The 17,519-nt window shown below is 40.3% G+C and overlaps 1 gene segment (V, D, J or C); it reads right to left on the bottom strand.

Moving 5' to 3' along the window:
* Positions 1-12,962: 12,962 nt before the first annotated feature.
* LOC147365067 (T cell receptor delta variable 1-like) lies at positions 12,963-13,745 on the bottom strand. The segment is given in 2 exon segments: positions 12,963-13,479; positions 13,697-13,745. Coding segments are annotated over 2 exon segments (540 nt in total).
* Positions 13,746-17,519: the final 3,774 nt, after the last annotated feature.

The following is a 17,519-nucleotide window of genomic DNA, read 5'->3' as shown; positions in this document are numbered from 1 at the left end:
TTACCTTGGACGAGGGGTATCTCCTCACCGCTGCCCTTCCTGACCTTCAATGTGGGATAGCTCCTCTAGGCCCTCCTGCTCCCATGCAGCCACGGCTCCTTGGATGTGGGGTTGGTCCTCTCCGCCACCTCCCCTGGCCTCGGTCCTGTGGTTGCTCCTCCCCGCTGCCGCCCCTGGCCTCTCGCTTGGGGCATGGGGTATCCCCTCCCGGCCACTGCCCCGACCTCGGGCTTAGGGACGTGGCGTAGCTCCTCCTGGCTGCTGTCCCTGGCCTGGGCTTAGGGGCGTGGGTTAGCTCCTCTGGGCCACCGCCCTCTGGCCTCGGACACGGGGTAATTCCTCTCGTCGCCACCCCTGACCTCGGAAGCTGGGTATCTCCTCTCGGCCGCCCCCTCTGACCTCAGTCGCGGGGTAACTCCTCTTGGCTGCTGGCCTTCGGGCCTGGGGTCCTCCCAGCTTCTGCCCCTGACCTCGAACGTGGGGTAACTCCTCTTGGCTGCCGCCCTTCGGGCATGGGGTCCTCCTGGCTGCTGCCCCGACCTTGGACGTGGGGTGGCTCCTCTCGGCCGTGCCCGTCGCAGCCGCGTGCGCTATGCTTAATTTAAAATAAATTAAAATTAAACAGTGGAAGTGAGAAATAGACTCAAGGGATTAACTCTGATAGACAGAGTACCTAAAGAACTATGGATGGAGGTTCATGACATTGTACAGGAGGCAGGGATCAAGACCATCCCCATGGAAAAGAAATGCAAAAAAAGCAACATGGCTGTCTGAGGAGGCATTACAAATAACTGAAAATAAAAGAAGTGAAAGGAAAAGGAGAAAAGGAAAGATATACCCCTTTGAATGCAGAGTTCCAAAGAATAGCAAGGAGAGATAAGAAAGCCTTCCTCAGTGATCAATGCAAAGAAATAGACGAAAACAGTAGAATGGGAAAGACTAGATACCTCTTCATGAAAATCAGAGATACCAAGGGAACATTTCATGAAAAGATGGGCTCAATAAAGGACAGAAATTGTATGGACCTAACAGAAGCAGAAGATACTAAGAAGAGGTGGCAAGAATACACAGGAGAATTGTACAAAAGAGATCTTCATGACCCAGATAATCATGATGGTATGATCACTCACCTAGAGCCAGACATCCTGAAATGCAAAGTCAAGTGGGCCTTAGGAAGCATCACTACAAACAAAGCTAGTGGAGGTAATGGAATTTCAGTTGATCTATTTCAAATCCTGGAAGATGACACTATGAAAGCACTGCATTCAATATGTCAGCATTTTTGGAAAACTGAGCAGTGGCCACAGGACTGGAAAAGGTCAGTTTTCATTCCAATCCCAAAGAAAGGCAATGCCAAAGAATGCTCAAACTACCACACAATTGCACTCCTCTGACACGCTAGTAAAGTAAAGCTCAAAATCCTCCAGCCAGACTTCAATAGTATGTGAACCGTGAACTTCCAGATATCCAAGCTGGCTTTAGAAAAAGTAGAGGAACCAGAGGTCAAATTGCCAACATCAGCTGGATCATTGAAAAAGCAAGAGCATTCCAGAAAAACATCTACTTTTGCTTTATTGACTATGCCAAAGCCTTTGACTATGTGGATCACAATAAACTGTGGAAAATACTTCAAGAGGTGGGAATACCAGACAATGTGACCTGCCTCTTGAAAAATCTGTATGCAGGTCAGGAAGCAACAGTTAGAACTGTACATGGAACAACAGACTGGTTCCAAATTTGGAAAGGAATATGTCAAGGCTATATATTGTCACCCTGCTTATTTAACTTATATGCAGAGTATATCATGAGCAACCCTGGGCTGGATGAAGCACAAGCTGGAATCAAGATTGCTGAGAGAAGCATCAATAACCTCAAATACCAGATGACACCACCTTTATGGGAGAAAGTGAAGAACAGCTAAAGAACCTCTTGATGAAAGTTAAAGAGGAGAGTGAAAAAGTTGGCTTAAAGCTCAACATTCAGAAAACTAAGATCATGGCATCTGGTCCCATCAGGTCATGGCAAATATATGGGGAAACAATGGAAACAGTGTCAGACTTTATTTTGGGGGGCTCCAAAATCACTTCAAAAGGTGACTGCAGTCATGAAATTAAAAGACACCTGCTCCTTGGAAGAAAAGTTATGACCAACCTAGACAACATATTAAAAAGCAGAGACATTACTTTGCCAACAGAGGTCCATCTAGACAGAGCTATGATTTTTCCAGAAGTCATGTATGGATGTGAGAGTTGGACTACAAAGAAAGCTGAGTCCTGAAGAATTGATGCTTTTGAACTGTGGTGTTGGCAAAGACTCTTGAGAGTCCCTTGGACTACAAGGAGATCCAACCAGGATCCAAGGATTTACATCCTAAAGGAAATCAGTCCTGAATATTCACTGGAAGGACTGATGCTGAAGCTGAAACTACAATACTTTAGCGACCTGATGCAAAGAAATGACTCATTTGAAAAGACCCTGGTGCTGGGAAAGATTGAAGGTGGGAGGAGAAGGGGCTGACAGAGGATGAGATGGTTTGATGGCATCACCAACTCAATGGACATGAATTTGAGTAAACTCTGGGAGTTGGTGATGGACAGGGAGGTCAGGTGTGCTGCAGTCCATGGGGCCTCAAAGAGTCAGACATGACTGAGTAACTGAACTGAACTGCAAATTAAATAGAATTAAATTTTAGCTTTTCAGTCATGCTAGCCTCATTTTGGGGCTTCCTCGATGGTGCTATTGGTAGGAACCTTCCTGCCAATGCAGGAGACATAAGAGATGCAGGTTCCATCCCTGGGTTAGGAAGATCCCTGGAGAAGGGCATGGCAATACACTCCAGTATTCTTGCCTGGAGAATCTTGCCTGGAGAGCCTGCTGGGCTACAGGCCACACTTATACTACTAGGCTAGGGGCTATTAGACAGTGCAGATAGAGAACATTTCCACCACCTCTGAGAGTTCTATTGGACTGTGATGTTCTAGAAGGGAAGATCTATGAAAATAAGAAATTTTGTCTTTCATATTATAATTAAAGTCCCAGGTATGTGGTATACACTAAACAAATATTTGTTTATTGTTCATAACCATGTTCCCAGAAACTACTTGAATACCTGGTGAATAGTGAACATTCAAACATTTGTTGAGTGATAAATAAATGTGTGTATTTTCATGCTTGAGAGTTTGAACTCAACATAGGCCAAAGACCAATTTAAATGCATTCTCCCATGAATGTAAACAATCAAAGATTGGCTATAGCTATTTAGAAACGTTACTTTTAGGAACTGTGTTAGAATCCTCCTTATATCATAACAAAGTATCACAAATGTGAGACCGAAATGCCTCCAAACATCCCTGCTTCCTGATATCCATGGCCTTGTGTAGACCCTGTGCACACTGAATCTGTGCTGGCTTGGTGACTCACTGTAGTAAACAGATGCATCAAAGTTAGCATTGTGGCAGTAGTAAGACTAAATATGAAGACTTATGCTTTTTCTCAGCTTATGCTTTTGTGAGGCATCAGGTGAGATGAACAGCTTCCCTGAGAGACCACTAAAAGAAAGTGCGTGGAAGGGCCATGGTAATGATTATGATTATGGAAATAATTTTATAACTAAGCTAATTTACCAAAAATCATTGAACTGTAGATGCAAAAATGGATGAATTTTATGGAATGTCAGTTATACCTCAATAGAGCTGGTTAAAGTAAATAAGATTTATGTTCTATTTTGCCTGTGTCACAGCTCATGAATCAGGTTAGTTTCATTGAACATGCACACATTTGTTTAAACAATGATTTTGTGCCCCTGATTTCTAAGCTCCAAAAGTTATAAAAGCAATATTCTCTGCTTTCTGTAAGCTCAAAATATTGTCAGAAAAATAAAACATAATCAGGGAAATTTTAATAGTGCAAGATAGCACTAATTATGATTGTTCAGAATGTAAATCTACTTCTGAGAAATTGATAGTATAAATTGACTACATAAACTTCTTGTTTATTTCATAAACAACTGAAATAAACAAAGGAAACAGAGTAGGTGCCAAAACTAGACAGCAGTGCCTTCTACATACTCAAATTTAAATTCTGTTCTGAAAAGTGGAACAGAACTGGAAGCCATCTCAATGACTAACCTCTATCTTTCCTGCCCAAGAGAAGAGATGCAGAAATCCTGTCATAAACACTCAACAAGCTGCAGGCAATGTACAAATTCTTGGGGCAGGAGATTGGGAGACAGAATTTGAAATTGCAGAGGAATCTACCCACAGATAAAGCTCAATATTTTTCTCAGGTGTATTTTATCAGTTTACATAGCATATTACATGTATTATCCTAAGTATCCATCATCTATCATGTTTCTCACTGCCAATGGGAAATCAGTTCATATGGTGTTATACTGAGAGAATGGGTGGAATATTATAATATGTAATGAGTATAACCAAGCAATATTTGCTATGATTATTTATTTTTCCCATTATTGACTCTTGCTCCCACTTCTCAGGCTACTTCTACACTACAAGAAAGGACATAACAGTAAGCACAATTTCACTTATCAGGGAAGAAACTCTCACCTTGTGAAGTAATTTAGACCTTTCTTTCCGAGGTAGCCTCTTACTCTCCAGCCAGAATCATCCTATGTATTTGTATTCTATGTTTGAGTCAATCCCTTTTATATCTGGCAGGCAAAAGAGAGGGAGAGGGGGAAAAAAGGAGGGGGCAGTTGTCCTGAATTCTCTCTCTTCAGATGTCTGCATTGAGTTTACTGACTGGTTCAGCAACCACAGGCCCAACCTTGACTAGTTCAATTCAGTTCAGTTCAGTCACTCAGTCATGTCTGACTCTTTGCGACCCCATGAATCACAGCACGCCAGGCCTCCCTGTCCATCACCAACTCCTGGAGTTCACTCAGACTCATGTCCATCGAGTCGGTGATGCCATCCAGCCATCTCATCCCCTGTCATCCCCTTCTCCTCCTGTCCCCAATCCCTCCCAGCATCAGGGTCTTTTTCAATGAGTCAACTCATCACATGAGGTGGCCAAAGCATTGGAGTTTCAGCTTCAGCATCAATCCTTCCAATGAACACCCAGGGCCTATCTCCTTTAGAATGGACTGGTTGGATCTCCTTGCAGTCCAAGGGACTCTCAAGAGTCTTCTCCAACACCACACTTCAAAATCATCAATTCTTCGGCGCTCAGCTTTCTTCACAGTCCAACTCTCACATCCATACATGATCACTGGAAAAACCATAGCCTTGACTAGACGGACCTTTGTTGGCAAAGTAATGTCTCTGCTTTTGAATATGCTATCTAGGTTGGTCATAACTTTCCTTCCAAGAAGTAAGAGCTTTTAATTTCATGGCTGCAGTCACCATCTGCAGTGATTTGGAAGCCCCCCAAAATAAAGTCTGACACTGTTTCCACTGTTTCCCCATCTATTTCCCATGAAGTGATGGGACCAGATGCCGTGATCTTCGTTTTCTGAATGTTGAGCTTTAAGCCAACTGTTTCACTCTCCTCTTTCACTTTCATCAAGAAGCTGTTTAGTTCCTCTTCACTTTCTGCCATAAGGGTGGTATCATCTGCATATCTGAGGTTATTGATATTGCTCCCAGCAATCTGGATTCCAGCTTGTGCTTCTTCCAGCCCAGCTTTTCTCATGACTTACTCTGCATATAAGTTAAATAAGCAGGGTGACAATATACAGCCTTGACGTACTTCTTTTCCTATTTGGAACCAGTCTGTTGTTCCATGTCCAGTTCTAACTTTTGCTTCCAGACCTTGACTAGACTTCCTCACGATTTAGTGCTTCCCATGTGGCACTAGTGGTAAAGGTGTATAGGAGTGTCATTGTAGGAGATTTAAGAGGTGGGGATTTGATCCCTGGGTCGGGAAGATCCCCTGGAGGAGGGCATAGCAACCCCACTCTAGTATTCTTGCCTGGAGAATCCCAGGTACAGAGGAGCCTGGTGGGCTACAGTCCATGGGGTTGCAGTCGGACACGACTGAAGAGACTTAGCACAGAGGGCAGCAAGGAAGCCAGTGTAAGTATCACAAAACATCTGAGTAGGACACCAGGTGGCAGTGCTTCAGCTTTCATGCCTGCTACATGCAGCGTGCCGGAGTCTGATTCTCAAGGAAGGAAAATAGAAAGATTTAAATAAAGAATTCACCAGGTAAAGATGAGTAAAGATGTAAAGGAAGTTCAGAGATAACACCATGTAGATATTTGGGAAGATAGCATCACAGGAGTGTTTAAAGAATAATACCCCATCGTAGCCCTCAATTTTCCCAGCATACTATAATATAAAAAACTTGCTAAAGCATTCAGCACTGTTAACTGGTTAGTGGATGATTTCCTCATCTACTCATCCTGGGACTTTGTGCCTAGGTTTGGAATCTTCTATTCTAGCTCACTTTTGGTTTCAGTTTAAACCAGTAATGTCACCATCACTCAGATGTCCAGGCACCCTATTTTGAGTCCAAGTGCTTCTCCATAGTCCAGACCTTGCTCCTCAGGAGCCCCCTAAAATGCTACACTCTGGTGGTTAATAAAAGGTAGAGAAGCATTTCACAGTTAGGAAGTTATGGCTCATTTCCCAAAGATTAAAAAAAAAAAGAAACAATAAAACCTATCTCATAGGGTTTTGATATTTAAATTAGATGATGAGTCTGAAATGCATACCACAGTGCCTGACATAGAATAAGCTGAAAAAATACCATCTTTATTTTTTTCTAGTGATATCTGCCTTTTCTTCAATATCCAGAATCTGTGACTTGTTACTCCTTTTTTTTTTTTTCCCTCCACATTGGTTTGATGAGGGAAACTATAATAAATTTATTTAATCACTTATTTTCTTTGAGACAGTCATTATTTTTCCCTGTTCTCTTGGGTCATATTCTCCTAGCTACATTAGTACATTCAGGGTGCTGAAAAGACACAGATGGAGCACTCAGAGGAAGCTTTATTTTCACTTACCTGATGAATAATAATATTATTTTTAGTATATGTATTAGGTATTGGATATCAAATTTCTGAATTGGATCTCCAAGATTGTCCCATTCTTCTTTACTGTTTTCTTTACTGATTAATTTGTATGTGCTTTATATATTTTTTTCACTTGAGTCCTTTTTCAGAAATATGCATTGCAAATATAGTTTAAAAGTCTGCACATGGACTTTCCACCCTCTTAGCATTGCTATTCAACACAGACATTTTAATATATATCTTCATTTTCATAAGAAGCTAGCTGGAAAGTTTTATTTGTTTATTTTCTTAAACACTTTAAAAATACTTTTCCTTTGTAACTTCTATTGGTCTGGATGAGAAGTCAGGTATCACTGTTTTTTCAAAATTCTGAACACTCTTATTTTTTTCCAGTAGATTTATTATCTCTACTTTTAAAATTAATTTTTATTGGAGTATAGTTGCTTTACAATGTTAGTTTCTGTTATACAGCAAAGTGAATCAGTTATATGTATACATATATCCACTCTTTTTTAGATTGTGCTCCTGTGTAGGTCATTATAGAATATTGAGTAGAGTTTCCTGTGTTATACAGAAGGTTTTCATTAGTTATCTATTTTATATATGCTATGCTATGCTAAGTCACTTCAGTCTTGTCCGACTCTGTGTGACACCATAGACGGCAGCCCACCAGGCTTCCCCGTCCCTGGGATTCTCCAGGCAAGAACACTGGAGTGGGTTGTCATTTCCTTCTCCAATGCATGAAAGTGAAAAGAGAAAGTGAAGTCACTCAATCATGTCCGACTCTTAGCGACCCCATGGACTACAGCCTACCAGGCTCCTCCGTCCATGGGATTTTCCAGGCAAGAGTACTGGAGTAGGGTGCCATTGCCTTCTCCGATTTTATACATAGCAGTGTGTATATGTGAATCTCAGTCTGCCAGTTTATCCCTCATATCCCCTTCCCCCTTTGGTAACCATAATTAGTTTTCTTTTTTTATTTTATTTTATTTTTAAACTTTACCTAATTGTATTAGTTTTGCCAAATATCAAAATGAATCCGCCACAGGTATACATGTGTTCCCCATCCTGAACCCTCCTCCCTCCTCCCTCCCCATACCATCCCTCTGGGTCGTCCCAGTGCACTAGCCCCAAGCATCCAGTATCGTGCATCGAACCTGGCCTGGCAACTTGTTTCATACATGATATTTTACGTGTTTCAATGCCATTCTCCCAAATCTTCTCACCCTCTCCCTCTCCCAGAGTCCATAAGACTGTTCTATACATCAGTGTCTCTTTTGCTGTCTTGTACACAGGGTTATTGTTACAATCTTTCTAAATTCCATATATATGTGTTAGTATACTGTATTGGTGTTTTTCTTTCTGGCTTACTTCACTCTGTATAATAGGTTCCAGTTTCATCCACCTCATTAGAACTGATTCAAATGTATTCTTTTTAATGGCTGAGTAATACTCCATTGTGTATATGTACCACAGCTTTCTTATCCATTCATCTGCTGATGGACATCTAGGTTGCTTCCATGTCCTGGCTATTATAAAAAGTGCTGCTATGAACATTGGGGTACATGTGTCTCTTTCAATTCTGGTTTCCTCAGTGTGTATGCCCAGCAGTGGGATTGCTGGATCATAAGGCAGTTCTATTTCCAGTTTCTTAAGGAATCTCCACACTGTTCTCCATAGTGGCTGTACTAGTTTGCATTCCCACCAACAGTGTAAGAGGGTTCCCTTTTCTCCACACCCTCTCCAGCATTTATTATTTGTAGACTTTTGGATCGCAGCCATTCTGACTGGTGTGAAATGGTACCTCATAGTGGTCTTGATTTGCAATTCTCTGATAATGAGTGATGTTGAGCATCTTTTCATGTGTTTGTTAGCCATCTGTATGTCTTCTTTGGAGAAATGTCTATTTAGTTCTTTGGCCCATTTTTTGATTGGGTCATTTATTTTTCTGGAGTTGAGCTGTAGGAGTTGCTTGTATATTTTTGAGATTAGTTGTTTGTCAGTTGCTTCATTTGCTATTATTTTCTCCCATTCTGTAGGCTGTCTTTTCACCTTGCTAATAGTTTCCTTTGATGTGCAGAAGTTTTTAAGGTTAATTAGGTCCCATTCGTTTATTTTTGTTTTTATTTCCAATATTCTGGGAGGTGGGTCATAGAGGATCCTGCTGTGATGTATGTCAGAGAGTGTTTTACCTATGTTCTCCTCTAGGAGTTTTATAGTTTCTGGTCTTATGTTTAGATCTTTAATCCATTTTGAGTTTATTTTTGTGTATGGTGTTAGAAAGTGTTCTTGTTTCATTCTTTTACAAGTGGTTGATCAGTTTTCCCAGCACCACTTGTTAAAGAGATTGTCTTTAATCCATTGTATATTCTTGCCTCCTTTGTCAAAGATAAGGTGTCCATATGTGCGTGGATTTATCTTTGGGGTTTCTATTTTGTTCCATTGATCTATATTTCTGTCTTTGTGCCAGTACCATACTGTCTTGATAACTGTGGCTTTGTAGTAGAGCCTGAAGTCAGGTAGGTTGATTCCTCCAGTTCCATTCTTCTTTCTCAAGATTGCTTTGGCTATTCAAGGTTTTTTGCATTTCCATACAAATTGTGACATTATTTGTTCTAGCTCTGTGAAGAATACAGTTGGTAGCTTGATAGGGATTACATTGAATCTATAAATTGCTTTGGGTAGTATACTCATTTTCACTATATTTATTCTTCCAATCCATGAACATGGTATATTTCTCCATCTATTAGTGTCCTCTTTGATTTCTTTCATCAGTGTTTTATAGTTTTCTATGTATAGGTCTTTAGTGTCTTTAGGTAGATATACTCCTAAGTATTTTATTCTTTCCTTTGCAATGGTGAATGGAATTGTTTCCTTAATTTCTCTCTCTGTTTTCTCATTATTAGTGTATAGGAATGCAAGGGATTTCTGTGTGTTGATTTTATATCCTGCAACTTTACTATAGTCATTGATTAGTTCTAGTAATTTTCTGGTGGAGTCTTTAGGGTTTTCTATGTAGAGGATCATGTCATCTGCAAACAGTGAGAGTTTTACTTCTTCTTTTCCAATTTGGATTCCTTTTATTTCTTTTTCTGCTCTGATTGCTGTGGCCAAAACTTCCAAAACTATGTTGAATAGTAATGGTCAAAGTGGGCACCCTTGTCTTGTTCCTGACTTTAGAGGAAATGCTTTCAATTTTTCACCATTGAGGATAATGTTTGCTGTGGGTTTGTCATATATAGCTTTTATTATGTTGAGGTATGTTCCTTCTATTCCTGCTTTCTGGAGGGTTTTTATCATACATGGATGTTGAACTTTATCAAAGGCTTTCTCTGCATCTATTGAGATAATCATATGGTTTTTATTTTTTTACACCACATTTGTTAATGTGGTGTATTACATTGATTGATTTGCAGATATTGAAGAATCCTTGCATCCCTGGGCTAAAGCCCACTTGGTCATGGTGTATGATCTTTTTAATGTGTTGTTGGATTCTGATTGCTAGAATTTTGTTAAGGATTTTTGCATCTATGTTCATCAGTGATATTGGCCTGTAGTTTTCTTTTTTGTGTGGGATCTTTGTCAGGTTTTGGTATTAGGGTGATGGTGGCCTCATAGAATGAGTTTGGCAGTTTACCTTCCTCTGCAATTTTCTGGAAGAGTTTGAGCAGGATAGGTGTTAGCTCTTCTCTAAATTTTTGGTAGAATTTAGCTGTGAAGCCATCTGGACCGGGGCTTTTGTTTGCTGGAAGATTTTTGATTACAGTTTCAATTTCCGTGCTTGTGATGGGCCTGTTAAAATTTTCTATTTCTTCCTGGTCCAGTTTTGGAAAGTTGTACTTTTCTAAGAATTTGTCCATTTCTTCCACGTTGTCCATTTTATTGGCATATAATTGTTAATAGTAGTCTCTTATGATCCTTTGTATTTCTGTGTTGTCTGTTGTGATCTCTCCATTTTCGTTTCTAATTTTATTGATTTGATTTTTCTCCCTTTGTTTCTTGATGAGTCTGGCTAATGATTTGTCAATTTTATTTATCCTTTCAAAGAACCAGCTTTTGGTTTTGTTGATTTTTGCTATGGTCTCTTTTGTTTCTTTTGCATTTATCTCTGCTCTAATTTTTAAGATTTCTTTCCTTCTACTAACCCTGGGGTTCTTCATTTCTTCCTTTTCTAGTTGCTTTAGGTGTAGAGGTAAGTTATTTATTTGACTTTTTTCTTGTTTCTTGAGGTGTGCCTGTATTGCTATGAACTTTCCCCTTAGGACTGCTTTTACCATGTCCCACAGGTTTTGGGTTGTTGTGTTTTAATTTTCATTTTCATTCATTTCTATGCAAATTTTGATTCCTTTTTTGATTTCTTCTGTGATTTGTTGGTTATTCAGCAGCATGTTGTTCAACCTCCATATGTTGGAATTTTTAATAGTTTTTCTCCCGTAATTGAGGTCTAATTTTACTGCATTGTGGTCAGAAAAGATGCTTGGAATGATTTCTATTTTTTTGAATTTACCAAGGCTAGCTTTATGGCCCAGGATGTGGTCTATCCTGGAGAAGGTTCCATGTGTGCTTGAGAAAAAGGTGAAATTCATTGTTTTGGGATGAAATGTCCTATAGATATCAATTAGGTCTAACTGGTCTATTGTATCGTTTAAAATTTGTGTTTCCTTGTTAATTTTCTGTTTAGTTGATCTATCCATAGGTATGAGAGGGGTATTAAAGTCTCCCACTATTATTGTGTTATTGTTAATTTCTCCTTTCACACTTGTTAGCATTTGTCTTACATACTGCGGTGCTCCCGTGTTGGGTGCATATATATTTATAATTGTTATATCTTCTTCTTGGATTGATCCTTTGATCATTATGTAGTGACATTCTTTGTCTCTTTTCACAGCCTTTGTTTTAAAGTCTATTTTATCTGATATGAGTATTGCTACTCCTACATCCTGGACTCTATTTCAGTTTTGTAAACACCTTCATTTGTACATACCACTTTTTAAAATTCCATCTGATAAAGGAGATATCAGATAACACTTGTCTTTCTCTGTTTGACTTACTTCACTCAGTATGACAATCTTTGGGTCCATCTATGCCACTGCAAATGGCACTGTTTTGTTCTTTCTCATGGCTGAATAATATTCAATTGTATATATATGCCATATCTTTTTAATCTATTATTCCATCATTGGACATTTAGGTTGCTTCATGTCCACCTAATGTAATTAGTGCTGCAATGAACGTTAGAGTGCTTATATATTTTCTGCTTGTATAGACTACTCCATCAACTCTAGCAACTGCCTGAGTTCTAATCTTTATATATAACTAATCTCTTATTCAACATCACTGATGGTCTGCTTCCCTGATTATACCTTAAGTGACACAAAGTTTAAGAAGAAAGGACTAAGGAAATGATTTTCATAACGATTCCAGATAACTGTACCCAGATTTGTGATGTGAGTGTATTTTAGTGAAGCAGTCACTTTAAATTATTATGGAGCAAGTTTATAGCTTTAGACAAGTTTACACATGTTCTGTATGATTGATTTAAAGTCGAAAGTTCAAGAGAAGAATGTATTAGTAGAAAGTTACTGTGGACACCTGCTTCCAAATAACATAGAAAGATCTTTGATTTACTTGAAGATTTAACTACAAAATTTAATGAAGGGAATATTTATAGATTTGCAGACAGGGTTAAGGTAAACAAAGAAGAGATGGGAATTATCAAGATACTAGCAAGAGCTGAAAGCCTGTGTCAACCTGGGCAATCAGAGGAAACTCTTAGTGAAAGGGGAGGCAAGAGCTTGAAGTGGATCCACCAGAAAGGCGTTGCAGGAGATAAGATGTGCTTTCCCAGTTCCAGCATCTACCGGCCTCCTGCTCAAATGGGACCCAAAGCAGTGGTGGGAAATTGGGGGACCAAAGGGAGGGAGAAACCTCAGTGATTCCCTGTCTTCTTCAGGCTCCAGTTCCTGTGAGGAAGGCCCTCCTTGTTCCAGCTGTAGCCTGATGATCCACCTAGAAGGAGCTTTTATTTAGAATTAAATCTTCTGATCCAGACCACAGATGAAGCAACCACAGGACTACCATCTCTCTTCTGGGATGTGCAGGTGTGCACTTCAACTGAGGTCTTGAAGCAGTGGGGCTCTCTCTTACTAAGCTCTGGGGTTTTTGTTCAGCTTTTCCCATTACTTCAAGCACTGTGAGCCCCCAGAAAGCACAGAAGTACTTTGCAGAGTCTTCGAGCTGTAAGGATGAAATGATGAGGCTGATGGATTTATCTGCTTTCTGGAAGTTTACAGAGTAGCGGCTGTTCCTTGCATTCAGGTGTACTGAATACTGACGGATAAGGAAAGTCATCTCTCCACTGGGAAGCTGTTTATACCAAAAAATGTAGTAGTAGTTCTTGGTCCAACTTACTTCATATCGACAATTCAGGGTGACTGTCTGCCCCACTTGACTGGGTACGGCTGTTTGGACTTGGGTTACTTGCTGGGCCACACTGGATCCTATGGGGAAAAAAATCAGAAAACAGAGATGAAGCACTAAATAAAATAGTGTGGGATTTAGACTAATTTAGGACCCAGAGACAAATCAAACTGCAATTATAAAATGCTCCTTTTTCTCCAATCCTCCTTTCCTCCCCAAGTCCCTGTGAAGCTCCACGCGCCTGTGTGCAGCCCTTTCACCCTTAACACTCGCACCCACGTTTAGAAGCATCCCTACCAGAGAAGGTGAAGGCCAGGAACACCCAGAGCAGGCTGGAGAGCGGCATGAGGCATGGGTTCCCCTGCACAAATGTGCTCAGTTCTGCCTCAGCTGAGAGTTCAGTGTCTTAGTGTGCCTGGCAGCATATTTACATAGTACCTGTTCCTGTGTGACTCCTTCAGACAGGAAGTGGGGTTTGTCATGTTCATAGATCACATGGTCTTTTTCACAGATAAGAAAAACTTTTGGCTCACAGATGTTTAATTTTCTTTCCCTGATTATTACGTTAGGTAGATCCTGAAAGCATCATGGAAAAAGCAGTTAGTATTATGTGTGTGAGGGCTTCCCTGATGGCTCAGATGGTAAAGAATATGCCTGCAGTTCAAGAGACCCTGGTTTGATCCCTGAGTTAAGAAGATCCCCTGGAGAAGGGAATGGCAACCCACTCCAGTGTTCTTGCTTGGAGAATTCCAAGGATAGAGGAGTCTGGTGGCTACAGCCTATGGGGTCCCAAAGAGTTGGACACGACTGGGCAACTAACACACACACATGTTAAGGGTTTGAGCTGAGAGAAACAGAAGACTAAATAAGTTGACATACACTGATAATAATTTTGCCAGCCCATTCAAAACATATTAGTATACACTATGAATCCTTTCTGTAATCTACTTACTGGTCATTCTTGTCATTCATTTAGCCAATGCTTATATTTCTTTATCCAGAATTTAATGACTCTTTAAAAAACCACAATAAAACAAACTCACAGATCTTTAGCTTTCTTATGTGTGTGCTGTGCTGTTGCTTCAGTCATGTGCAACTCTTTCCAACCCCATGGACTGTAACCTGCCAGGCTCCTCTGCCCATGAGGATTCTGCAGGCAAGAATACTGGAGTGGGTTCCCAACCCAACGATCAAACCCTCGTCTCTTACATCTTCTCCATTCGCAGACGGCTTCTTTAACACTAGCGTCACTTGGGAAGGGCCAAGAATACTGGAGTAGGATTCTCTGCCCTCCTCCAGGGAATCTTCCTGACCCAGGGATTGAACCAGCATCTCATGTCTCCTGAATTGCCTGCTGGGTTCTTTACCACTAGCTCAACCTAGGAAGCCCTTTAGCTTTCTCAACAAAAGACAGTCTTTTCCAAAATAACTAATGTATCTTTTTCTCTTTTCATTTGGTTCTAGGTCTTTGTTTACATTTTTCAATAAATAAAGTTACTTCAATATCAAATGATAAAAAAATCACTCCTGACTTTCAGAATCTATTCAGTTGTATGTATTTTTAATGAAATGGTTAACAGGAAAAAATATTAATCTTTGAAATCTGACATTGAGTTTTACTTAGTAGCCTTAGAAGAGCATCAGTATATTCAATCCTGCTGCCTTTACAAGTAGAATTGTATTTATTAGATCAGTTCAGCTCAGTTCAGTTCAGTCGCTCAGTCGTGTCTGACTCTGTGACCCCATGAATCGCTGTCCTTAAGTTGTCCTCATGTCATATTTTTTACCCCGAAGTGTTCAGTTTCTCTTCTTAGTGGTCTGTTATTTTTCTCTGTAAAGTCAAGTTAAGCATGCTGACTTTTTCTGTGACACAGGCTACAGTGTGCTCCTTCAAAATATGGTATCTGTAAACACTTGGTAAATGTTGACACCAAGCTATTTGGTGACTGAAGTTTTGCATACTGTACATGATCATGTAGAATGTCATTGTCAATCTTCCATTTGATTTCATTGTTTTAATAGATGAATTAATATAAAAGAAACAAAGGAAAATAGACAAGTAGAAAAGAAAGTACAGAAAGATCTAAAACAGTGCCAGTTCTTAGATTTTAAAGTCAAAGTAACACACTAATGAGTGATGCAGGAAGGAGAGTTTATATTTAGCTGAGACATCTACTGCTCTGTTCCATTTCACTTCTGGGTGCTGGCAGGCAGCGGATGTCCTGGTTTCCAATTATTTGTAACTAGGTAGATCAGATCAGATCAGATCAGTCGCTCAGTCGTGTCCCACTCTTTGCAAACTCATGAATCGCAGCACGCCAGGCCTCCCTGTCCATAATCAACTCCCGGGGTTCACTCAGACTCACGTCCATCGAGTCAGTGATGCCATCCAGCCATCTCATCCTCTGTCGTCCCCTTTTACTCCTGCCCCAATCCCTTCCAGCATCAGAGTCTTTTCCAATGAGTCAACTCTTCACATCAGGTGGCCAAAGTACTGGAGTTTCAGCTTTACCATCATTCCTTTCAAAGAAATCCCAGGGCTGATCTCCTTCAGAATGGACTGGTTGGATCTCCTTGCAGTCCAAGGGACTCTCAAGAGTCTTCTCCAACACCACAGTTCAAAAGCATCAAATCTTCAGCACTCAGTCCTCTTCACAGTCCAACTCTTACATCCATACATGACCACAGGAAAAACCATAGCCTTAATTAGACGAACCTTTGTTGGCAAAGTAACGTCTCTGCTTTTGAATATGCTATCTAGGTTGGTCATAACTTTCCTTCCAAGGAGTAAGCGTCTTTTAATTTCACGGCTGCAGTCACCATCTGTAGTGATTTTGGAGCCCAGAAAAATAAAGTCTGACACTGTTTCTGCTGTTTCCCCATCTATTTTCCATGAAGTGATGGTATCAGATGCCATGATCTTCGTTTTCTGAATGTTGAGCTTTAAGCCAGCTTTTTCACTCTCCACTTTCACTTTCATCAAGAGGCTTTTTAGTTCCTCTTCACTTTCTGCCATAAGGGTTGTGTCATCTGCATATCTGAGGTTATTGATATTTCTCCCGGCAATCTTGATTCCAGCTTGTGTTTCTTCCAGTCCAGCATTTCTCATGATGTACTCTGCATAGAAGCTAAATAAACAGGGTGAAAATATACAGCCTTGACGAACTCATTTTCCTATTTGGAACCAGTCTGTTGTTTCATACCCAGTTATAATTGTTGCTTCCTGACCTGCATACAGATTTCTCAAGAGGCAGGTCAGGTGGTCTGGTACTCCCATCTCTTTCAGAATTTTCCACAGTTTATTGTGATCCACACAGTCAAAGGCTTTGGCATAGTCAATAAAGCAGAAATAGATGTTTTTCTGGAACTCTCTTGCTTTTTCCATGGTCCAGCGGATGTTGGCAATTTGATCTCTGGTTCCTCTGCCTTTTTTAAAACCAGCTTGAACATCAGGAAGTTCACGGTTCACATATTGCTGAAGCCTGGCTTGGAGAATTTTGAGCATTACTTTACTAGCGTGTGAGATGAGTGCAATTGTGCGGTAGTTTGAGCATTCTTTGGCATTGCCTTTCTTTGGGATTAGAATGGAAACTGACTTTTTCCAGTCCTGTGGTCACTGCTGAGTTTTCCAAATTTGTTGGCATATTGAGTGCAGCACTTTACAGCATCATCTTTCAGGATTTGGAATAGCTCAACTGGAATTCCATCACCTCCACTAGCTTTTTTGGTAGTGATGCTTTCTAAGGCCCACTTGACTTCACATTCCAGGATGTCTGGCTCTAGGTCAGTGATCACACCATCGTTATTATCTGGGTCGTGAAGATCTTTTTTGTACAGTTCTTCTGTGTATTCCTGCCATCTCTTCTTAATATCTTCTGCTTCTGTTAGGTCCATACAATTTCTGTCCTTTATCGAGCCCATCTTTGCATGAAATGTTCCTTTGGTATCTCTGATTTTCTTGAAGAGATCCCTAGTCTTTCCCATTCTGTTGTTTTTCCTCTATTTCTTTGCATTGATCGCTGAAGAGGGCTTTCTTATCTCTTCTTGCTATTCTTTGGAACTCTGCATTCAGATGTTTATATCTTTCCTTTTCTCCTTTGCTTTTCACCTCTTCTTTTCA

The sequence above is a fragment of the Bos grunniens genome, chromosome 10 (genome assembly GCF_055505025.1).
Source record: "Bos grunniens cultivar Pamir isolate PY7600 chromosome 10, Bosgru_T2T1.0, whole genome shotgun sequence".
NCBI classification, from domain to species: domain Eukaryota; kingdom Metazoa; phylum Chordata; class Mammalia; order Artiodactyla; family Bovidae; genus Bos; species Bos grunniens.
Note: the sequence above shows the minus strand (reverse complement) of the source record. Positions and strands in the feature narration are given on the sequence as shown.